The sequence below is a fragment of the Oncorhynchus tshawytscha genome, linkage group LG16, assembly GCF_018296145.1.
Source record: "Oncorhynchus tshawytscha isolate Ot180627B linkage group LG16, Otsh_v2.0, whole genome shotgun sequence".
NCBI classification, from domain to species: Eukaryota; Metazoa; Chordata; class Actinopteri; order Salmoniformes; family Salmonidae; genus Oncorhynchus; species Oncorhynchus tshawytscha.
In genome coordinates, this window is record NC_056444.1 from 87,079,087 (window position 1) to 87,104,125 (window position 25,039).

Genomic DNA, 25,039 nt, shown 5'->3' on the forward strand with positions numbered 1-25,039 from the left:
CAAATTTCTAGAAAACAAACTATAGTTTTTGCAAGCCGGTTAGGACATCTACTTTGTGCATGACACAAGTCATTTTCCCAACAATTATTTACAGACATTATTTCACTTATAATTCACCGTATTACAATTCCAGTGGGTCAGAAGTTTCCACACACTAAGTTGACTGTGCCTTTAAACAGCTTGGAACATTCCAGAAAATGATGTCATGGCTTTAGAAGCTTCTGATAGGCTAATTGACATATTTTCAGTCAATTGGAGGTCTGGTTCATCCTTTGGAGCGACTTCCAAACGCCTGAAGGTACCACGTTCATCGCAGATAGTGCTGATGACTCGTCACAAAATCTCTGAGCTTCTCAAAAATATAGTTTGTCTCGCTTTGTCCAGTCCAGGTGGTGCTTGTACAGGCAGACCAGGAGGAAGGATGTCCCGACAGTCCGAACGCTCCTTAGCGACAACATCAGGCTCCAGAGCATCGAAGCTGTAAAACAGGGAACAACAACAAATCAGAAGACACTACAACCTTCCACAACATCAATTCACCTCCCAGGTTTACATAAGAGTAACCTCATACAATTAAAATGATTTTTTACCTGAAGTACTGGTACTGCTTGATCTGTGGCAGCAGCCTGAAGTACGGAGTCAGGTGTTGTTGCCAGCCATAGCTTTCCACCAGCACCGTACCATCCTCCAGTCCAACCAGCTGTGGGATGTTGATCCCTGTAACAGTGCTGTTCTTCGCAACACCAGCAATCTCAGACAAAGTGTTCACTCTGGTCTTTCTGAAGCGCTGCGTGATGAGGCTGAAGCACCAGTCAGGGGCAAACTTGGTGTGGCTTGTGATCAGGAAGTGAAGGTCTAGACTGGTGGAGCTTGTGCATGGTCCACCAGGCATAATACCAGACCACAAACTTGTTCTTGTTTTGGCCACAGCAGTTATCACAATTCAGGTCCACACGTGTTTTCCCCAACTCCGTAGTTGGTGAAGAAATGGTGCATGTTGATGACTGCGCTGCTACCTGCTAGCTTGCTTGGGCCAGCTCTCTTTTTGATGACTGTATGACTGGTGTATTAGAGTCAGGAGTGTTCTGCTGATTGATGCTGAAAGACACATTCCACATACAAATATTGGAACATTATTGTACAACAGATGTGAAATGGCATTCTCAGATATCGTCACTAACTACACACAGTTCATACAGGTAATGTTAGCTACTGTAGCTAGCCAGCCATCTAACGTCAGCAAGCTTTATACAAACCGATTGTCACAGCTAGCTAAAGTTAACCAATAAGTAGCTAGCTAACATTAAGCTATAACTAGCAATGCGAAAATGGCATTCTGAGATGACATCACTAACGTTACACACACACACACACAAGTTAATGTTAGCTAGCTAGCCAGCCACCTAACCTCAGCTAACGTTAGCTAAGAGCAAGCTTTAACTTTGGGTCTTTTGTTTAGACATGTCACGTTAACGTTAGCTAGCTAACAAAAAAAATAACTATAACCCCAATCCATAGAGTAACGTTACTAGCAATGCAAACCGATTGTCATAGCAAACTAAAAAAACGTTTGGTTCAATGTTAGTGAGAAAGCCAGCCATCGAACTCCAGCTGGCTAGCTAACAGCTAGTTTTAACTTGCAACGAAAACAACTTTCTGACAACATAATATCTGAATCTGTAGCTAGACTCGTACCTGTGGATGAACGCTTCACGGCGGACTGCAACCCCTTTCATCAGACATCCTGCGTTGTTTCCGTTTAGTTTGTACAGCTTGTTTGGCCTGTTGCGCTCCACTGATTTAAAAAACGTGTTATTTTCCAGAGTGAGAGAGTCAGCATTGTATGGCACGATCATCGTCCAGAAAGTAGTCCACCACCACAACTTTTTCCCCACTGACCTTTGGCGCCTGATAAATTCAGGGCAGTAATGTTATTGAGAGCATTAGCAGCATATTTGCAGTTCTCCATGGCTGACGTTATATTAACGTTATATCTTTAGAAAAAACTACAGTAGAAAGGATTATCTAGGCATAACGAGCAGCTCATTTTATAGACACAATATGCCACACCTGCAGACCAATCCAAACTCATCTCTCGGCATGTCCAGCCCACTCATTATCTCAGCCAATCATGGCTAGCGGGAAGGTTGCTCCCTTTTTCTGCGGCTAAACCAACTAGGCTTGTAATTTAACAATTGTATTTGTTTTTACAGATGGCATATAAGTTTGATATTAAGGCACATGAAAGTTCACATGTTCCAGATGGCAGATGTTCCAGACGGTATTTCGACCCAAAAAGGCATTTTTGATGAAAACAAATTTTACGTTCAAAAGGCTCTCATGTGAAGACGCCTAGATTCCTGAATCGGTTATAAATTAACTCTAAGAAAAACCCTTGAATGAGTAGGTGTGTCCAAACCTTTGAATGGTAGAATATATGGTAGCATATTTAATTGTTTTACAGCCAACCATTGGAAAAGGCCACAACCTTTAAGTACGGACGCATTTATGCTTATTAAGTTGGGAGTTGTTTTCTGTGAGTAAACCACCAACAGAAGATGATACAGGTTTCGGTTTATGTTTTGAGGTTGGACTTTAGCACGTATAGCTCGTTAGCACGTAGGACTCACCGATCGGTGTCACCTCGTTAGTCTGTGTTTCGCCTGTGCTGGCCCGGGTGCTATTTAAGAGTGGCTGGCCCCAGGTGCTCCAGCTGTTTTGATAGATGTGGAGGGTCAACACCTTCAGGTGGCACGCCCTATTTTGACTTCTAGACGAACAATCTTTTAACCAATTTCCCTGGTTTCATTTTGCTCCACCTTTTTGGGATTGCTTCCGGTCTTTATGTTTGGTGTGGATTTTTATTTTATTTTGTCTCTTCTTGGGGCAATTTAGTTCAGCGTTTATGCTGGGTGTCTTTTAGGTCCCAGTTGTTGTTGCTCGTCAACTTTCAGTGGACACTTCCATGAGTGTCTTTGAGAACCGCTCCTAAAACCCCACCTGTTTCGCTCTGGTTGTCGGTAAGTGATTCTATGTTAGTTCACCCTTCTGTTTGAGTGAAATGTTTTGGTTTTCTCACTAACCCCAAATGAATATAGTTGGTTCAAAGTTGGTTTTTGTATATTTTCTTTTTACCTGCGTCTCGTTGAACATCTCTGGTGGCGATAGACAAAAACCAACGTGCGCACGATGCTGCAAGAGGACGCCGGTTTGCTCAGCATGTTACGACTTAACCAGAAAGACTCACAGCTGTAATCGTTGCCAAAGGTGCTTCTACAAAAGTATTGACTCAGGGGTGTGAAAACGTAAATGTAAATGAGATATTTCTGTATTTAATGTTCAATAAATGTATAAAAACATGTTTTCACTTGTCTTTCTGGGATGTGTCAAAGTGTAGGAATACTTTCTGAATGCATCTGTTGGTTATTCTATCCTAAAATTCCCAAATCTCCCCACAAGGATAATAAAACAAGGAAAATTCTCCTTGATGGAGAACAATGAGGACAAAGGCTATTTTAAGCTTAGGGTTACAGGAAATAGGATGTTGAACGGAAATTATTTTTTAAGTCCGTCACGAGGACGGAAGAACATGACGTGTGTGTGTACCGTTTGGATCCTTTGGCGAACTCCACGGCGATGGCCTTCCCATCTATAGAGAGAGCTGGCTGTAAGGCCTGGAGGATCTGGAGAAGCTGAGATGCTTCCTGCAAAACACACAGCTCTGAGTAGACAGTTGTAGGTATCTCCTCACCACTACAGCTGTATGTATCTCCTCACCACTACAGCTGTAGGTATCTCCTCACCACTATAGTAGACAGCTGTAGGTATCTCCTCACCACTATAGTAGACAGCTGTAGGTATCTCCTCACCACTATAGTAGACAGCTGTAGGTATCTCCTCACCACTATAGTAGAGTTGTTGGTATCTCCTCACCACTATAGTAGACAGCTGTAGGAAAGCGAAGCCCCGGTTGAGTTGTGTCTGTTTATCTTTGATCAGTCGAACATTAGAAGGCGACAGAGTAGCGAAGGGAGCCAGAGTGGACAGGATGGACTCCAGGGAGGTATGGGGACCCAGGTTCCTCAGGATCAGAGCTGGAGAGAGGAGAGATGAAGGGCGGGATGGGGGGAGGGAGGGAGGTAGAGAGAACATTAGGAGACAGAGCAAGGAAACAGGATGGAGTCTGGAGAAGTATGGGGACCCAGGTTCCTCGGGATCAGAGCTGGAGAGATTGGTTGATTGGTTGAGAGCGAGGGGGGAGAGAAGGTAAATGAAAGAGACAGGTACAGTACCTTCAGACAGTATTCATATTCCTAGACTTATTCCACATTGGTTTGTGTTAACTTCTTACGGCTGAGATCGGCTGAGATCCTGTTAACGGGATCGACTTGACAACAACCAGTGAAAGTGCAGGGCGCCAAATTCAAACAACAACTTGTTGTTAATCCCACCACAGTGTCCGATTTCAAAAACACTTTACGACAAAAGCACACCAACTGATTATGTTAGGTCAGTACCAAGTCACAGAAAAACACAGCAATTTTTCCAGCCAAAGAGAGGAGACACAAAAAGCAGAAATAGAGATAAAATGAATCACTAACCTTTGATGATCTTCATCAGATGACACTCATAGGACTTCATGTTACACAATACATGTATGTTTTGTTCGATAAAGTTCATATTTATATCCAAAAATCTTAGTTTACATTGGCGCGTTATGCGGTGATTTTGCAGAGAGCCACAACAATTTACAGAAATACTCATCATAAACATTGATAAAAGATACAAGTGTTATACATGGAACTTTAGATAAACTTCTCCTTAATGCAACCGCTGTGTCAGATTTTTTAAAAACTTTATGGAAAAAGCAAACCATGTAATAATCTGAGTATGGCGCTCAGAGACCAAAACAACCCAAACAGGTACCCGCCATGTTGTGGAGTCAACAGAAATAGCATTATAAATATTCACTTACCTTTGATGATCTTCATCAGAATGCACTCCCAGGAATCCCAGTTCCACAATAAATGTTTGTTTTGTTCGATAAAGTCCATAATTTACGTCCAAATACCTCCTTTTTGTTTGCGCGTTTAGTACACAAATCCAAACTCATGACGCGCGGGCACTAGGTCCAGGCGAAAGTTCAGACGAAAAGTCATATTACAGTTCGTAGAAACATGTCAAACGAAGTATAGAATCAATCTTTAGGATGTTTTTATCATAAATGTCACGTTCTGACCATAGTTCTTTTGTGTTTTCCTTGTTTTAGTGTTGGTCACGACGTGAGCTGGGTGGGCATTCTATGTTGTGTGTCTAGTTTGTCTGTTTCTGTGTTTGGCCTGATATGGTTCTCAATCAGAGGTAGGTGTTAGTCATTGTCTCTGATTGGGAACCATATTTAGGTAGCCTGTTTTGTCATTGTGGGTGATTGTCTATGTTAGGTGCTTGTGTCAGCACATTTGGTACATAGCGTCACGTTGGTTTATAAGTTTGTTTAAGTGTTCTTCGTCTTATTAAAGAAGATGTATTCATTTCAGGTCGAAGGTAGGATAGGAGGGAGAGTTTTTCCATTCTAAAAATCTGATTTTTATCAGATTTTTCATTTTTCGTTTCTATTGGCTTCTGTGTAAAAGAGAGCTTTTTTTGTGAAGATGGCACAGAAAAATCCCCACATAGGGGTACCTGGGATTGGTCTGGTTAATACCGTGAGGTTCTCTTGGACAGATAAGGAGAAGGAGCCCTGGGGGAGAGAGACCTTCGGGAGAAATGTTCTGATGGGATGCCTACAGCTGGAAGTAAAATATGTACTATGCCTTCAAGGGAATCCCATCGAGATATGATGTGACGTTACAAGTGGAAGAAAAACACGACGAAGTTATGCAGAAGGTGAGAGAAGGAAAAGGAGCGAAACCCCTGTGCCATTACACGGTGACCAGCCTGGCAAGGAACAGCTTCAGGGTGGTCACCGTAACCATGTACAATCCGCACGTGAAGGATGAAGAAGTGAGGGCCTTTCTGGAGAGGTACATGGACAATGTCTCCTCAGCGAGGTACCTCAGGGACTCCCTGGGTTTCTGGAATGGGAAGAGAGGCTTCCAGGCGTTACTCAGGGAGTCCCCGAAGAGTGTGGATGGCTACCTCCATCCTCCGGCAATGTTCTCCCTGGGGGCTGACAGGGGGACGCTGTATTATGCCCGTCAGCCCCCGTTCTGCAGGCGTTGTATGGCCTACGGCCATATCCTGGCCTCGTGCAGCTCCAAGAAATGTCGTTTTTGTGGGTCGGAAGAGCACGAGGCCAAGGAATGTGACGAGCCCAAGGCTTGCCACGGGTGTGGCTCGAGAGCACACCTGTGGCGTGATTGCCCGGATCGTCACAGGTCATACGCGTCTGCAGCTGGGGGGGGGAGCGGGGGATGGGGGGAGGAAAGAAAGGACGCGTGCGGATTGTACGGATGGCACAGGGGAAGAGGATGGAAAGAGAAGAGGATGGAAAGAAGGAAGAGGAGAGAAGAAAGAGGAGTGAAGATGGAAAGAAGGAAAAAGAAGGAGAGAAGAAAAAGAAGGCGGAAGAACGGGAAGGAGCGGAGAAGAGGGAGAAGGGGACAGTGGTACGAGAAGGAGTGGAAGAGGGAGAAGGGGACAGTGGTACGAGAAGGAGTGGAAGAGGGAGAAGGGGACAGTGGTACGAGAAGGAGTGGAAGAGGGAGAGTGGGACAGTGGTGTGAGAAGGAGTGGAAGAGGGAGAGTGGGACAGTGGTGTGAGAAGGAGTGGAAGAGGGAGAGTGGGACAGTGGTGTGAGAAGGAGTGGAAGAGGGAGAGTGGGACAGTGGTGTGAGAAGGAGTGGAAGAGGGAGAGTGGGACAGTGGTGCGAGAAGGAGTGGAAGAGGGAGAGTGGGACAGTGGTGCGAGAAGGAGTGGAAGAGGGAGAGTGGGACAGTGGTGCGAGAAGGAGTGGAAGAGGGAGAGTGGGACAGTGGTGCGAGAAGGAGTGGAAGAGGGAGAGTGGGACAGTGGTGCGAGAAGGAGTGGAAGAGGGAGAAGGGGACAGTGGTACGAGAAGGAGAAGGGGACAGTGGAAGAGGGAGAAGGGGACAGTGGTACGAGAAGGAGTGGAAGAGGGAGAGTGGGACAGTGGTGCGAGAAGGAGTGGAAGAGGGAGAGGGGGACAGTGGTACGAGAAGGAGTGGAAGAGGGAGAAGGGGACAGTGGTGCGAGAAGGAGTGGAAGAGGGAGAAGGGGACAGTGGTGCGAGAAGGAGTGGAAGAGGGAGAAGGGGACAGTGGTACGAGAAGGAGTGGAAGAGGGAGAAGGGGACAGTGGTACGAGAAGGAGTGGAAGAGGGAGAAGGGGACAGTGGTACGAGAAGGAGTGGAAGAGGGAGAAGGGGACAGTGGTACGAGAAGGAGTGGAAGAGGGAGAAGGGGACAGTGGTGGAAGAGGGAGAAGGGGACAGAGAAGGAGTGGAAGAGGGAGAAGGGGACAGTGGTGCGAGAAGGAGTGGAAGAGGGAGAAGGGGACAGTGGTACGAGAAGGAGTGGAAGAGGGAGAAGGGGACAGTGGTACGAGAAGGAGTGGAAGAGGGAGAAGGGGACAGTGGTGCGAGAAGGAGTGGAAGAGGGAGAAGGGGACAGTGGTGCAGTGGTGCGAAGGAGTGGAAGAGGGAGAAGGGGACAGTGGTGCGAAAGGAGTGGAAGAGGGAGAAGGGGACAGTGGTGCGAGAAGGAGTGGAAGAGGGAGAAGGGGACAGTGGTGCGAGAAGGAGTGGAAGAGGGAGAAGGGGACAGTGGTGCGAGAAGGAGAAGGAGTGGAAGAGGGAGAAGGGGACAGTGGTGCGAGGAAGGGGAGTGGAAGAGGGAGAAGGGGACAGTGGTGCGAGAAGGAGTGGAAGAGGGAGAAGGGGACAGTGGTGCGAGAAGGAGTGGAAGAGGGAGAAGGGGACAGTGGTGCGAGAAGGAAGAGGAAGAGGGAGAAGGGGACAGTGGTGCGAGAAGGAGTGGAAGAGGGAGAAGGGGACAGTGGTGCGAGAAGGAGTGGAAGAGGGAGAAGGGGACAGTGGTGCGAGAAGGAGTGGAAGAAGGAGAAGGGGACAGTGGTGCGAGAAGGAGTGGAAGAGGGAGAAGGGGACAGTGGTGCGAGAAGGAGTGGAAGAGGGAGAAGGGGACAGTGGTACGAGAAGGAATGGAAGAGGGAGAAGGGGACAGTGGTACGAGAAGGAGTGGAAGAGGGAACGGTGACAGTAACGGGGACGGAGGGAGGTGTGGAGATGGGAGGGGAGGGGGTGGGAGGGGAGATGGGGGAAAGGAGTGGGGGACAGCCTGCCAAGTTTCTTTGAGGACGAGACAAGGGAATTGGTGGAGGGGTTAGCGGGGATGGGACGTTGTGTCTCCCCGCTACCTCCTTCACCAAAGAAGAAGGGGAAGAAGAGGGGAAGTTTGGCAGGTAGTGAGAGGGAGGGGGTGTGGAGGGGGAGGGGGGCTAAGAGATCGGCGGGGGTACATTGGCCTCCCTGTTTGCCTCAGCCCCTTACATCCTAGTAGGGGATGACTCCAGTGAGGGGTCTGTGGGCGGTGTGCTAGAGGGATCCCAACTCCTGTGTGAGGAGTTGGGGTCCCCTACATACGGCCCCGAGGCAAACAGGGAGGGGGGAGGGTGGGTGGTGGTGAGAAACCCTGCCTAACACACTGCCTGCATCCTGGGTTGGAGAGATGGAGGAGGACGGGGGGGCGTCAGGAGTGGAGAGGACGTCCCCGCCGGTGGAGATGGACCAGGGGAGCATTGGGTGAGTCTCCTGGTTTTTCTTTGGTTTTTGGGGTTTATTTGTTGTAAATAATTAAATGAATAGTTCTGTTTCTTTTTTTTAGTCTAAATGTTAGGGGGTTAAGGAATAATGTTAAAAGGAGGGCGGTTTTTTGTTATTTAGAGGGTGTGGGGTTTGATTTCTGTTTTTTACAGGAGGTTCACCTGAGGGATGGTGGGGATGTGTGTAGATTTAAGAGGGAGTGGGATAAGGGGGAATCTTTTTGGGGCATAGGAGGGGTGCACTCAACAGGAGTAGGGATTCTGTGTGGGAATAGAGAGGTTAAGGTAGAGAGCACTTTTGTTATAATGCAGGGTAGAGTATTGGGGATAGATGTAAAGTATAGAGAAGCTAGATATAGGTTAATTGGGGTGTATGGGCCACAGGTGGCGGCAGACAGGAGGGAGATGGTGGACTGTCTGGCGCCCTGTGTGTTACAAACAGGCACTTGGTGATAGGAGGGGATTTTAATATAGATTTAGGGGTAGGTGGTGATAGCAGTGCAGGCGCCATCACTGGGCTAATGGCTTGCCATGGTCTGGTTGATGGTGGCCTGCACACTACTCCGGCAATGGTCGGTCCTACATGGCGCAACTCCAGGGGGTTGCGGTCGGAGGCTCGACTCACATTTTTGTATCCAGGTCTTTGGGTCAGTTGTCTGGGCGGCTGGTGCCTGTTTTCTTCACGGATCACGACGGGGTGTTCCTGCAGGTAGGGTCGCCAGTCTACGAGGCAGGCAACCTCGGCGGGTCGATTGACTGGGAGAGATTCGCAGCCCTAAAGGCGCAGCTCAGGGAGTTGCAGGAGCAGAAGGCTCGACCTTTCCTGGAGCGTGCGCATAGTGGCTTTCTAGAACATAATGAGACTTGTTCCGCTATGTTCTTTAAGTCGGTTAGGGCCAGGCAGAGTAGGAAGGTAATGCATGGAGTTAGGGAAGAAAATGGTAGTATAGTTAGAGAACCAGAGGATATGGTCAGGGTGACAACTGATCATTTCCAAGGTTTATTTAAGGAAAGGGAAATAGATGTAGAGCAGGGAAACGTGTTTTTAGAACACTTGTCCCGGCGGTTGCCAGAGGACATTAGAGACGTGATGGAGGCCCAGATCTCACTAGAAGAGGTTGAGAGCGCCCCCAGGAGGATGGGAAAAGGGAAGGTGCCTGGGATGGATGGGCTGCCGGCTGAGTTTTACCTCAGGTTTTGGGGTATACTTGGACCAGTGGTTCTCGAAGTCTTGAAGACCATTCCTTGAGACGGGCGTCCCGGGGGGATCAATGGCTGTTGGTGTGCTGTCACTTTTATATAAGAAGGGGGAAGCAACTGACCTTGGCAACTGGCGGCCATTGACCATGCTGTGCGTAGATTACAAGATTCTTGCAAAGGTTTTAGCAGACCGGTTGCGCACAGCCCTTCCCTACGTCGTCCACGAGGATCAGACGTGCGGGGTAGAGGGCCGCTCTATAAGATGGAACCTACAGTTGATCAGGGATTCCATCGCTTGGGTTGAAGATAGAGGGCTGCCTTTAATGGTAGCAGCGCTAGATCAGGCGAAAGCTTTTGATCGCGTGAATAGATCTTTTCTATTCAGCGTGTTAGGTAGATTAGGATTTGGGGAGAAGTTTATAGGATGGATTCGTACATTATATGTCGGAGCGGGGTGTCGAGTTAGTGTAAATAGTCACTTAGGTGACGTTTTTGACCTCTCGTCTGGGGTCAGGCAGGGATGCCCACTCTCGGCTCTCCTCTTTGTCCTGTACATGGAGCCTCTGGGGGCTGCCATTAGGGCAGACACAGGGGTGGAGGGCTTGTTGATCCCTGGGAGTGGTGGGCTGCGTGTTAAGATGACGCAGTACGCCGATGACACTTCCTTGCTGTTGTGCAAGGACTCGTGCCTGACAAGGTCTCTTGCCATCATTGGGGATTTCACCCGAGCGTCGGGGGCGGTTCTGAATCATGCAAAGTCTTCCGTTAAGTATTTCGGAAGATGGCGCGGTAGGACGGATGTGCCCGGGGGGTTATCTCTCTGTGAGGGGGCCCTGAGGATTCTCGGGGTACATTTTGAGACCTCTGGCTCAGCGACGCTGAACTGGAACATGGGTATCGCAGTGGTACAGAAGAAACTAGCAATGTGGAAGGCTAGGTATTTGTCTTTTATGGGCAAGGTCCTGGTACTAAAGGTGGATGTATTGCATACATACATCTACCCATTGCCGACTTGTCTGAGAAGGTCTCTAGTGAGGCTTGTGTTTCAGTTCATGTGGGGTGGCAGGTACGAGTGGGTCGCCAGGGCACGCATGCTCTGTCCCATCGGGGAGGGAGGTAGGGGGGTACCACATCTCCCCCTCAAGCTGGACGCGATTTTTGTTTCTTTCTTGTTGACAGAGCTTGCTCATCCGGTTATACACCCGTCCGGTTACTTCCTGCGGGTGTTCTTCTCGTATCAGGCGAGAAGCGTAATGGTGTGGTCTAACGTGGGTCCTCGGGCGGAACAGCTGCCGTGGCACTTTGGCCATGTGGCCAAGTGGCTGCGTGCGCACCCCGAGGTTGAAGTTGAAGTTGCCCGAGTAGGTTTAGACCACAGGCACCTGTACGAGGTCAGGCAGGCAGGGAGTCCTGCGCCTGTAGCGGGCATCTCGTCAGTGGTCTGGGAGGGAGTGCAGGCGCGGGGCCTGGACAACAGGCTCAAGGACCTGAATTGGTTGAGCCTCCACAAGTGCTTGCCGGTACGTTCCATCATGTACCGGCATAGTTTGTCGCGATCCCCCACCTGTCCAAGATCTGCTTGTGGCAGGGAGGAGACTGTGCGCCATGCCTTCTGGGACTGTGCCTTTGCCGGACTAGTATGGGCTAGGGCACGGGTGTTGCTAGGTGTGGTTAGGAGTGACTTTGTGTTGACATGGGCTAGGCTAGAGAGAGGCGTAGGGAGAGTGAGGGGAATGGATAGGGACAGGTTTCTGCTCTGGCTTCTCATGAGTCTCTTTAAAAGGGGACTGTGGGAAGCCAGGCAGAATTTAGTCAAGACAGGGAGAGATTGGGGGGTGGAAGGGATAGTGAGGAGGGTGGAAGGTGATTTGAGGGGGAGGATGAAGAGGGAGGAGAGGAAGTGGGGGCAGCATGCGGCACGGGAGAGGTGGAAGGGGGGATTAGGGATGGGAGTGTTAGAGTGAGATTTGTAAGGGGATAGATTAGGGAAGGGGAAATAGGGAAAGGGTTAGGTATTGGTTAGGTATGACGGGTTTGTTTTTGTTTGATGTTTTTGTAAATAGAATTAATTAAGAATGAATGAGAATTATGATTTTGTAAAGTATGAATGGTATAGATGGTAATAAATTATTTTTTCCCAAAAAAATATAGCTTCACGGTCGTTGTTCATTTCTTGTTTTGTTCACTTTACTTTGTGTTTTCGTCATCCATTAAAATGATGCATTCACACCACGCTGCGCTTTGGTCCTCTTCTTACGACAATCGTGACAATACATTTTCAATAATGTTTCAACTGGAGAATTCCTTTGTCTGTAGAAATGCAATGGAATGCAACTAACTCTCACAGGAGCGAGCGAGACTGAGCTCGTGGCACTCTGCCAGACCCCTGACTCAAACAGCTCATTCCCCCCTCCTTCACAGTAGAAACATCAAACAAGGTTCTAGAGACTGTTGGCATCTAGTGGAATCCTTAGGTAGTGCAATATGACCCCATAGACACTGTATATTTGATAGGCAATGACTTGAAAAACTACAAGCCTCAGATTTCCCACTTCCTGGTTGGATTTTTTTCTCAGGTTTTTGCCTGCCATATGACTTCTGTTATACTCACAGACATCATTCAAACAGTTTTAGAAACTTCAGAGTGTTTTCTATCCAAATCTACTATGCATATCTTAGCTTCTGGGCCTGAGTAGCAGGCAGTTTACTCTGGGCACCTTATACATCCAAGCTACTCAATACTGTCCCCAGCCATAAAAACTTAAAGCCTAAATTCCCATTAAAAAAATGATTAAATTGTATTTTATTTTATTATTGATTAAAAAAAATAAAAGTCTCATCCATCTACACACAATAATGACAAAGTGAAAACATGTTTTTAGAAATTTTAGCACATTTATTGAAAATGAAATACAGAAATATCTCATTTACATAGGTATTCACACCCCTGAGTCAATACTTTGTAGAAGCACCTTTGGCAGCAATTATAGCTGTGAGTCTTTCTGGGTAGAGCTTCCACACCTGGATTGTACAATATTTGTTCATTATTCCTTTTTAAAATTCTTCAAGCTCTTTCAAATTGGTTGTTGATCATTGCAAGACAACCATTTTCAGGTCATGCTATATATTTTCAAATGGATTTAAGTCAAAACTGTAACTAGGCCACTCAGGAACATTTACTGTCTTCTTGGAAGCAACTCCAGTGTAGATTTGGCCTTGTGTTTTAGGTTATTGTCCTGCTGAAAGGTTAATTCATCTCCCAGTGTCTGGTAGAAAACAGACAACCAGGTTTTCCTCTAGGATTTTGCCTCTGCTTAGCTCCATTCCTTTTCTTTTTTTATCCTGAAAAACTCCCCAGTCCTTAATGATTACAAGCATACACATAACATGATGCAGCCACCACTATGCTTGAAAATATGGAGAGTGGTACTCAGTGATGTGTTGCATTGGGTTTGTCCCAAACATACAACTTTTTATTCAGGACAAAAAATTAATTGCTTTACATATTTTTTGCAGTATTACTTTAGTGCCTTGTTGCAAACAGGATGCATGTTTTGGAATATTTGTATTCTGTACAGGCTTCCACCTTTTCACTCTGTCATTTAGGTCAGTATTGTGGAGTAACTACCATGTTGTTGATCCATCCTCCGTTTTCTCCTATCACAGCCATTAAACTCTGTAACTGTTTTAAAGTCACCATTGGCCTCATGCATTGGCCTCGTGAAATCCCTGAGTGGTTTCCTTCCTCTCCAGCAACTGAGTTAGGAAGGACGCCTGTATCTTTGTAGTGACTGGAGGTAGTAATACACCATCCAAAGTGTAATTAATAACATGCTCAAAGGGATATTCAATGTCTGCTTTATAATGTTTTACCCATCTACCAATAGGTGCCCTTCTTAGCGAGGCATTGGAAAACCTCCCTGGTCTTTGTGGTTGAATTTGTGTTTGAAATTCACTGCTTCGACTGACGGACCTTACGTGTGGGGTAGAGAGATGAGGTAGTCAATTAAAAATCATGTTAAACACTATTATTACACACAATGAGTCCAAGCAACTTATTATGTGACTAGTTAAGCAAAGTTTTACTCCTGAACTTCAGGCTAAAGTAGGCTTGCCATAACAAAGGGGTTGAATACGACAATATGACTCGAGACATTTCAAGTTTTTTTTTTTACAATCTAAAACATAATTCCACTTTGAAATTATGGGGTATTGTGTGTAGGCCAGTAACAAAATAAATCTCCATTTAAATTCGGGCTGTAACACAACAAAATGTGGAAAAGACAAGGGGGTGTGAATACTTTCTGAAGGCGCTGGGTATGACAGTTTATGAGGTACAACCAATAACAAAATATTTTGGTACATCTTCAAATCATAAACAGATATTTCACAACAAATCAAAAGCCAGAAAATGGTGGTGTTATAGAGAGAGACAGAGAAAAACAGAAAAATAGAGATAAATAGAGATACATAGAACATCTAATAAAATATTTAGAACAGAGAGAACAGTCTATAACTTGGGTGACTGGAGTCTTTGACAATTTTTTGGGCTTTCCTCTTACACCGCCTGGTATATAGGTCCTTGATGTCAGGAAGCTTGGCCCCAGTGATGTACTGGGCCGTATGTACTACCCTCTGTAGCACCTTACGGTCAGATGCTGAGTGGTTGCCATACCATCTAATGCAACCGGTCAGGATGCTTTCGATGGCGCAGCTGTAGAACTTCTTGAGGATCTGAGGACCCATGCCAAATCTTTTCAGTCTCCTGAGGGGGAAAAGGTTTTGTCGTGCCCTTTTCACAACTATCTTGGTGTGTTTGGGCCATGATAGTTTGTTGGTGATGTGGACACCAAGGAACTTGAAGCTCTCAACCCGCTCCACTTCAGCCTCATCGATGTGAATGGGGGCCTGTTCTTTTCCTCCTTTTCCTGTAGTCCACAATCATCTCCTTTGTCTTGATCACAATGAGGGAGAGGTTGTTGTCCTGGTAACACACTGCCAGGTCTCTGACCTCCTCCCTATAGGCTGTCTCATCGTTGAGGGAGAGGTTGTTGTCCTGGCACCACACTGCCAGGTCTCTGACCTCCTCCCTATAGGCTGTCTCATCATTGAGGGAGAGGTTGTTGTCCTGGCACCACACGGTCAGGTCTCTAACCTCCTCCCTATAGGCTGTCTCATCGTTGTCGGTGATCAGGCCTACCACTGATGTGTCATCAGCAAACTTAATGATGGTGTTGGAGTTGTGACTGGCCGTGCAGTCATGTGTGAACAGAGAGTACAGGAGGGGACTGAGCACATTACCGCCGAGGGGCCTCCGTGTTGAGGATCAGCATGGCGGATGTGTTGTTACCTACCCTGATCACCTGGGGGTGGCCCGTCAGGAAGTTCAAGATCCAGTTGCAGAGGGAGGTGTTTAGTCCCAGGGTCCTTAGCTTAGTGATGAGCTTTAAGGGCACTATGGTGTTGAACGCTGAGCTGTAGTCAATGAATAGCATTCTCACATAGGTGTTCCTTTTGTCCAGGTGGGATAGGGCAGTGTGGAGTGCGTTTGGGTCATCTGTGGATCTGTTGGGGCGGTATGCGAATTGGAGTGGGTCTAGGGTTTCTGGGATAAGGGTGTTAAAGTGAGCCATGACCAGCCTTTCAAAGCACTTCATGGCTACTGACGTGAGTGCTATGGGGCGGTAATCATTTAGGCAGGTAACCTTTGCTTCCTTGGGCACAGGGACTATAGTGGACTGCCTGAAACATGTAGGTATTACAGACTCAGACAGGGAGCGTATGAAAATGTCAGTGAAGACATTTGCCAGCAGGTCAGAGCATGCTCACAGTACACGTCCTGGTAATCCATCTGGCCCTGCGGCATTGTGAATGTTGACCTGTTTAAAGGTCATGCTCACATCGGCTATGGAGAGCGTGATCAAAGCTGGTGCTCTCATGTATGGTTCAGTGTTGCTTGCCTCGAAGCGAGCATTAAACGCATTTAGCTCGTCTGGTAGGCTCGCGTCATTGGGCAACTCGCATTTGGGTTTCCCTTTGTAGTCCATAATAGTTTGCCCTGCCACATCCGACAAGCATCTGAGCACGATTCAATCTTAGTCCTGTATTGACGCTTTGCCTGTTTCATGTTTCGTCAGAGGGCATAGCAGGATTTCTTATAAACGTCCGGGTTAGTGTGCCGCTCCTTGAAAGCCTTCAGCACGGTGCGGATGTTGCTTGTAATCCATGGCTTCTGGTTGGGGTATGAACGTACGGTCACTGTGGGGACGACATCATTGATGCACTTATTGATGAAGCCAGTGACAGATGTGGTGTGCACCTCAATGCCATTGGAGGAATCCCGGAACATATTCCAGTCTGTGATAGCGAAACATCCAGTCTGTGCTACCAAAACATCCAGTCTGTGCTACCAAAACATCCAGTCTGTGCTACCAAAACATCCAGTCTGTGCTACCAAAACATCCAGTCTGTGCTACCAAAACATCCAGTCTGTGCTACCAAAACATCCAGTCTGTGCTAGCAAAACATCCAGTCTGTGATAGCGAAACATCCAGTCTGTGCTACCAAAACATCCAGTCTGTGCTACCAAAACATCCAGTCTGTGCTACCAAAACATCCAGTCTGTGCTACCAAAACATCCAGTCTGTGCTACCAAAACATCCAGTCTGTGCTACCAAAACATCCAGTCTGTGCTAGCAAAACAGTCCTTAAGCATCTGACCACTTAAGTAAACTCCCAACTGAGACTCTGCAGAAGTCTGAAAAATACACTTTATGTACAACGTAGAACCCCAAACAATGCAGAGCAGAATTAGGACATACCCACTAGTTATCAACATCCAGAAAAGAGCAGTTCAATTCTACAACCACCTAAAAGGAAAGCGATGCACACACATTCCACCACAAAGCCATCACCTACAGAGAGATTAACCTGGAGAAGAGTCATCACCTACAGAGAGATGAACCTGGAGAAGAGCCATCACCTACAGAGAGATTAACCTGGAGAAGAGTCATCACCTACAGAGAGATGAACCTGGAGAAGAGCCATCACCTACAGAGAGATGAACCTGGAGAAGAGCATCACCTACAGAGAGATGAACCTGGAGAAGAGCCATCACCTACAGGGAGATGAACCTGGAGAAGAGTCATCACCTACAGGGAGATGAACCTGGAGAAGAGTCATCACCTACAGGGAGATGAACCTGGAGAAGAGCCATCACCTACAGAGAGATGAACCTGGAGAAGAGTCATCACCTACAGAGAGATGAACCTGGAGAAGAGCCATCACCTACAGAGAGATGAACCTGGAGAAGAGCCATCACCTACAGAGAGATGAACCTGGAGAAGAGCCATCACCTACAGAGAGATGAACCTGGAGAAGAGTCATCACCTACAGAGAGATGAACCTGGAGAAGAGTCATCACCTACAGAGAGATGAACCTGGAGAAGAGTCATCACCTACAGAGAGATGAACCTGGAGAAGAGCCATCACCTACAGAGAGATGAACCTGGAGAAGAGCCATCACCTACAGAGAGATGAACCTGGAGAAGAGTCATCACCTACAGAGAGATGAACCTGGAGAAGAGTCATCACCTACAGAGAGATGAACCTGGAGAAGAGTCCACTAAGCAAGCTGGTCCTGGGGCTCTGTTCACAAACACAAACAGACCCCACAGACACCCAGGACAGCAGCACAATTAGACCCAACCAAATCATGAGAAAACAATAACCATTCGACACACTTGCGATGATTTTAAGAGCATTCTCGAATTTGTGCGCACAATCCCAAGCCTGTTTTCGATAGGCTTGAGCCAAGAGCACATTGACGAGACCGGTAAGTCAGGACTTATCCTCAAATCTTTGTCAACAGACATATTTGAAAACTTAGCATTGGAGGACTGGATTCACAAAAAAACGGAGCAAATTGGAACGCTATCTTCCCCTAAACAGAGAGTACACAGCGGCAGAATACCTGACCAGTGACTGACATAAATTAAGGAAAGCTTTGACTATGTACAGACTCAGTGAGCGTAGCCTTGCTATTGAGAAAGGCCGCCGTAGGCAGACATGGCTCTCAAGAGAAGACAGGCTATGTGCACACTGCCCACAAAATTTGTTGTAAACTGAGCTGCACTTCCCCTAACCTCCTGCCCAATGTATGACCATATTAGAGACACATATTTCCCTCAGGTTACACAGATCCACAAAGAATTTGAAAACAAATCCAATTTTGATAAACTCTCATCTATTGGGTGAAATACCACTGTGTGACATCACAGCAGCAAGATGTGTGACCTGTTGCCACAAGAAAAGGTCAACCAGTGAAGAACAAACAGTATTGTAAATACAACCCATAATTATGTTGATTTATTTTCCCTTTTGTACTTTAACCATTTGCACATCATTACAACACTGTATATATACAGTTGAAGTTGGAAGTTTACATACACCTTAACCAAATACATTTAAACTCAGTTTTTCACAATTCCTGACATTTAATCCTATTAAAAATTCCCTGTCTTAGGTCAGTTAGGATCACCACTTTATTTTAAGAATGTGAAATGTCAGAATAATATTAGAGATAATTATTTCTTTCATCACATTCCCAGTGGGTCAGAAGTTCACATACATTTACTCAATTAGTACTTGGTGCCTTTAAATTGTTTAACTTGGGTCAAACGTTTCAGGTAGCCTTCCACAAGCTTCCCACAATAAGTTGGGTGAATTTTGGCCCATTCCTCCTGACAGAGCTGGTGTAACTGAGTCAGGTTTGTAGGCCTCCTTGCTCACACACGCTTTACACTTCTGCCCACAAATGTTCTATGGGATTGAGGTCAGGGCTTTGTGATGGCCACTCCAATACCTTGACTTTGTTGTCCTTAAGCCATTTTGCCACAACTTTGGAAGTATGCTTGGGGTCATTGTCCATTTGGAATACCCATTTGCGACTAAGCTTTAACTTCCTGACTGATGTCTTGAGATGTTGCTTCAATATATCTACCTAATTTTCCGTCCTCATGAAGCCATCTATTTTGTGAAGTGCACTAGTCCCTCCTGCAGCAAATCACCTCCACAACATAATGCTGCCACCCCCATGCTTCACGGTTGGGATGGTGTTCTTCGGCTTGCAAGCCTCCCCCTTTATCCTCCAAACATAACGATGGTCATTCAGGCCAAACAGTTCTATTTTTGTTTCATCAGACCAGAGGACATTTCTCCAAAAAGTACGATCTTCGTCCCCATGTGCAGTTGCAAACCATAGTCTGGCTTTTTTATGGTGGTTTTGAAGCAGTGGCTTCTTCCTTGCTGAGCAGCCTTTCAGGTTATGTCGACATAGGACTCGTTTTACTGTGGCTACAGATACTTTTGTACCTGTTTCCTCCAGCATCTTCACAAGGTCCTTTGCTGTTGTTCTGGGATTGATTTGCACTTTTCACACCAAAGTACGTTCATCTCTAGGAGACAGAACGCATCTCCTTCCTGAGCGGTATGACAGCTGTGTGGTCCCATGGTGTTTATACTTGCATACTATTGTTTGTACAGATGAACGTGGTACCTTCAGGCGTTTGGAAATTGCTCCCAAGGATGAACCAGACTTGTGGAGGTCTACAATTCTTTTTCTGAGGTCTTGGCTGATTTCTTTTGATTTTCCCATGATGTCAAGCAAAGAGGCTCTGAGTTTGAATGTAGGCCTTGAAATACATCTACAGGTACACATCCAATTGACTCAAATGATGTCAATTAGCCTATCAGAAGCTTCTAAAGCCATGACATCATTTTCTGGAATTTTCCAAGCTGTTTAAAGGCACAGTCAACTTAGTGTATGAAAACTTCTGACCCACTGGAATTGTGAAACAGTGAATTATAAGTGAAATAATCTGTCTGCAAAGACTTTTTAGGAAAATGACTTGTGTCATACACAAAGTAGATGTCCTAACTGACTTGCCAAAACTATAGTTTATCAACAAGACATTTGTGGAGTGGTTGAAAAACGAGTTTTAATGACTCCAACCTAAATGTATGTAAACTTCCAACCTCCACTGTATACATAATATGACATTTGAAATGTCTTTATTATTTTGGAATTTTTGTGAGTGTAGTGTTTAGTGTTCATTTTTTATTGCTTATTTCACTTTTGATTATTATCTACTTCACTTGCTTTGGCAATGTTAACATATGTTTCCCATGGCCCCTTCAACTTAAATTGACTTGAGAGAGAGACTTACTGTCGTTGGCCACCTCAGCCTGCTGTGTGTCAGCTCCCCCTGCCCCAGCCCTGCCCCCAGCCCTGGGAGTGGTGACGGCAGTAGAGGTGGTAGCAGCTGGCTGGTAGAGAGCAGGGAGGGGCAATAAGCCGTCCTTCTGAAGCACACCCAGAGGTAACTCCCTCAGCTGGGGCAGTTTCAGCTCTGCCTCTAAAGGTTAAAAAAAACACAGTCGGATATCCCAGTGGACAACACAAAACACAGCTGTCTATGTAGGGTTTAGGTATCACTGTATCACATGTTTACCTGCTTTAGGAACACCACATTTAAAGCACTTCTCTCTCCTCTTGAAGTTCTGAACCCCACACTGTTAGAACAGCAACAGAGGCGATCAGTACCAGTGAGAATTGAGAACAAGATGAGAAGCCACACAGTGAGGTTGTTAGCTGTTGTACCTTGTTACAGAGCCAGTCCTCGTTGGCGCGTGGTTTAGGGTCACTGTAGTGCATAGACACCCTCTGGCCTAGGATAGACAAAACCCTCTGAAAGAGAGAGAGAGAAAGAGACAGGCAGAGAGAGAGAGGGAGAGAAGGAGAGACAAAGAGAAAGATAGACAGAGAAGACCAAGAGAGAGGGAGACAGAGAGGGAGAACGAGACAAAGAGAGAGAGAGAAACAAAGAATGATTATCATAGATAAGTGGTTCACATTCTAGAGAGAGAGGAGCCCACTCACAAGAGGGCAGAATGAGTGAGAGATGTTTCCCATGCCAATAAAGCCCATTGAATTGAATTGAGAGAGAGTGGGAAAGAGAGGAGAGAAGAGGGAAAGAGAAGAGAAGAGAGAGAAAGAGAGGGAAAGAGAGGCGAGAAGAGGGAAAGAGAGGAGAGAAGAGAGGGAACGAGAGGAGAGATGAGGGAAAGAGGAGAGAAGAGAGGGAAAGAGAGGAGAGAAGAGAGAGAGAGAAGAGGGAGAGAGGGGAAAGAGGAGAGGGAAAGAGAGGAGAGAAGAGAGGGAACGAGAGGAGAGATGAGGGAAAGAGGAGAGAAGAGGGAAAGAGGGAGAGAGAGAGAGAGGAAGAGAGAGAGAAGAGAGGGAAAGAGAGGAGAGAGGAGAGGGAAAGAGAGGAGAGAGGAGAGGGAAAGAGAGGAGAGAAGAGAGGAACGAGAGGAGAGATGAGGGAAAGAGAGGGAGAGAAGAGAGGAGAACGAGAGGAGAGATGAGGGAAAGAGGAGAGAAGAGGGAAAGAGGAGAGAGAGGGAGAGGGAAAGAGAGGAGAGAGGAGAGGGAAAGAGAGAGAGAAGAGAGAGGAACGAGAGGAGAGAGGAGGGAAAGAGGAGAGAAGAGAGGGAAAGAGAGGAGAGAGAGGAGAGGGAAAGAGAGAGGAGAGAAAGAGAGAGAGATGAGGAAAGAGGAGAGAGGGAAAGAGGGAGAGATGAGGGAAAGAGAGGAGAGAAGAGAGGAGAGGAGAGAGAGGGAGAGAGAGAGAGGGAAAGAGAGAGGAGAGAAGAGAGGGAAAGAGAGGAGAGAAGAGAGGAGAGAAGAGAGGGAAAGAGAGGAGAGAAGAGAGAAAAGAGGGAAAGAGAGGAGAGAAGAGAGGGAAAGAGAGGAGAAAAGAGAAGGAAAGAGGAGAAGAGAGGCGAGAAGAGCGGGAAAGAGAAGAGAGAAGAAACATTGAGGACAAGAGAGAAATGTAACCTTCAGCTCAAAAGGGAAATTGGGACGGACGGAGAGCTGTGTGTGTGTGTTCGATTGGCCACCCTGTTAGCCGTTTATGTGTGTGTGTGTGTGTGTGTGTGTGTGTGTGTGTGGAGAGAGAGAGTGTTGTGTTTTGTCAACCCCCCCCCTTAAGGGGAACCCTGGTCACAGTGTTAGCCAACCTGACCCCCACCCCAACCTGGCAATGCAACCAGTAGAAAACAGACAGTATTCATCATTCAATATTCATACGGTATATTGCACAACACAGCAATGGTGAGGCGTGCACAAGTGGGACGGTCTGTGGTTAAAATATATCTCCCACCTACATCATTTGATTAGGTCATTTGATACTGTAATGACACCCATGGTCATGTGATACCACTTTATGACTCTGCATGTTTCATTTAACAACAATGGTGTCATTTAGATACAAGTTTCATTTAACAACAATGGTGTCATTCAACAACAATGGTGTCATTTAAGAACACTGGTGTCATTCAACAACAATGGTGTCATTTAAGAACACTGGTGTCATTCAACAACAATGGTGTCATTTAAGAACACTGGTGTCATTCAACAACAATGGTGTCATTTAAGAACACTGGTGTCATTCAACAACAATGGTGTCATTCAACAATGGTGTCATTTAAGAACACCGGTGTCATTCAACAACAATGGTGTCATTCAACAATGGTGTCATTTAAGAACACTGGTGTCATTCAACAACAATGGTGTCATTTAAGAACACCGGTGTCATTCAACAACAATGGTGTCATTCAACAATGGTGTCATTTAAGAACACCGGTGTCATTCAACAACAATGGTGTCATTTAAGAACACCGGTGTCATTCAACAACAATGGTGTCATTCAACAATGGTGTCATTCAGATACAAGTTTTTTTTTAACAACACTGGTGTCATGCAGTTACAGGAACCTATTCCACAGAAAAGGAATAGACCTCCACCCCTCCTGACCCCGAACACCCAACCTCCACCCCCTAACGACTGGACTCCCTGGATAAAAGATTGTCAGAAAGTGGGGATTTGGGGACAGAGGAAGGGAGGAAAAGAAAGGGGTGAGTTGAAGTCCTCTGTTGAAAGGTAAAGAGAGACAGGAGAGAGAGAGAGAGAGAGAGAGAGAGAGAGAGAGAGAGAGAGAGAGAGAGAGAGAGAGAGAGAGAGAGAGAGAGACAGAGAGAAAGGTAAAGAGAGAGAGAGAGAGAGAAGGGTAAAGAGAGGGAGAGAGAGAGAAGGTAAAGAGAGAGAGAGAGAGAGAGAGGGTAAAGAGAGGGAGAGAGAGAGAGAGAGAGAGAGAGAGAGAGAGAGAGAGAGAGAAAGAGAGAGAGAGAGAGAGAGAAAAAGGTAAAGAGAGAGAGAGAGAGAGAAAGGAAAAGAGAGAGAGAGAAAGAGAGAGAGAGAGAGAAAGGAAAGGTAAAGAGAGAGAGAGAGAGAGAGAGAGAGAGAAAGGTAAAGAGAGAGAGAGAGAGACAGAGAGAGACAGAGAGAGAGACAGAGAGAGAGAGAGAGAAAGGTAGAGAGAGAGAGAAAGAGAGAGAGAGAGAGAGAGAGAGAGAGAGAGAGAGAGAGAGACAGAAAGAGAGGGAGAGACAGAGAGAGAGAGAGTGTGTGAGAGTGGCTGGGAGAGTCCGATGGTGTGTCAGTACAGTTATACCAACACACATCGGCATCAGAAAACACAGGTGTGTGTGTCATGTTCAGGATCATGTGTGTGTGTGTGTGTGTGTGTGTGTGTGTGTGTGTGTGTGTGTGTGTGTGTGTGTGTGTGTGTGTGTAGAGTGACCTGATTGGTCTCCATCCAGCGGCAGGCCTCCTGTATGTGATTAAACTCCACGAAGGCGAATCCACGGCTCTGACCTGGTCACCACGCCAACCAGCCAGCGCCATGGCAACCCAACAACAACAACAACAACAACATAACATCAACGCAGTGAGGGGTTAGTGCTTCATAAAGAGACAGAGAGACAAAGAGAACAGAGTGCTCTATCCCAGATGGAGTTTAAAGCTGCTACACTGGGGTATAAATGGTAGGTTTATAGCTGATACACTGGGGTATAAATGGTAGGTTTATAGCTGATATACTGGGGTATAAATGGTAGGTTTATAGCTGATATACTGGGGTATAAATGGTAGGTTTATAGCTGATATACTGGGGTATAAATGGTAGGTTTATAGCTGCTATACTGGGGTATAAATGGTAGGCTTATAGCTGCTACACTGGGGTATAAATGGTAGGTTTATAGCTGCTACACTGGGGTATAAATGGTAGGTTTATAGCTGCTATACTGGGGTATAAATGGTAGGTTTATAGCTGCTACACTGGGGTATAGATGGTAGGTTTATAGCTGCTACACTGGGGTATAAATGGTAGGTTTATAGCTGCTACACTGGGGTATAAATGGTAGGTTTATAGCTACACTGGGGAATAAATGGTAGGTTTATAGCTGCTACACTGGGGTATAAATGGTAGGTTTATAGATGATACACTGGGGTATAAATGGTAGGTTTATAGATGATACACTGGGGTATAAATGGTAGGTTTATAGCTGCACTGGGGAATAAATGGTAGGTTTATAGCTGCACTGGGGAATAAATGGTAGGTTTATAGCTGCTAAACTGGGGAAAATATGGTAGGTTTATAGCTGCTACACTGGGGAATAAATGGTAGGTTTATAGCTGATACACTGGGGTATAAATGGTAGAGTTATAGTTTTACACTTGGGTACAAATGGTAGGTTTATAGCTGCTACACTGGGGAATAAATGGTAGGTTTACAGCTGCTATGGGAATAAATGGTAGGTTTATAGCTGCTATACTGGGGTATAAATGATAGGTTTGTAGCTGCTACACTGGGGAATAAATGGTAGGTTAATAGCTGATACACTGGGGTATAAATGGTAGAGTTATAGTTTTACACTTGGGTACAAATGGTAGGTTTACAGCTGCTATGGGAATAAATGGTAGGTTTATAGCTGCTACACTGGGGTATAAATGGTAGGTTTATAGCTGCTACACTGAGGTATAAATGGTAGGTTTATAGCTGCACTGGGGAATAAATGGTAGGTTTATAGATGATACACTGGGATATACATAGTATGTTTATAGCTGATACACT

General features: G+C 46.1%; 1 protein-coding gene across 1 annotated transcript in view; it reads right to left on the reverse strand.

Moving 5' to 3' along the window:
• LOC112267325 (RNA-binding protein 10) overlaps nt 1-25,039 on the reverse strand; it is a 61,204-nt gene that overhangs the window by 31,325 nt on the left and 4,840 nt on the right. Inside the window, exons 3-8 of the mRNA XM_042299852.1 lie at nt 23,708-23,781; nt 20,662-20,748; nt 20,513-20,573; nt 20,228-20,416; nt 3,934-4,094; nt 3,607-3,704 (exon numbers count right to left, since the gene is read on the reverse strand). Coding sequence (XP_042155786.1) covers nt 3,607-3,704; nt 3,934-4,094; nt 20,228-20,416; nt 20,513-20,573; nt 20,662-20,748; nt 23,708-23,781 — 670 coding nt within the window. The remainder of the gene's footprint in view (nt 1-3,606; nt 3,705-3,933; nt 4,095-20,227; nt 20,417-20,512; nt 20,574-20,661; nt 20,749-23,707; nt 23,782-25,039) is intronic.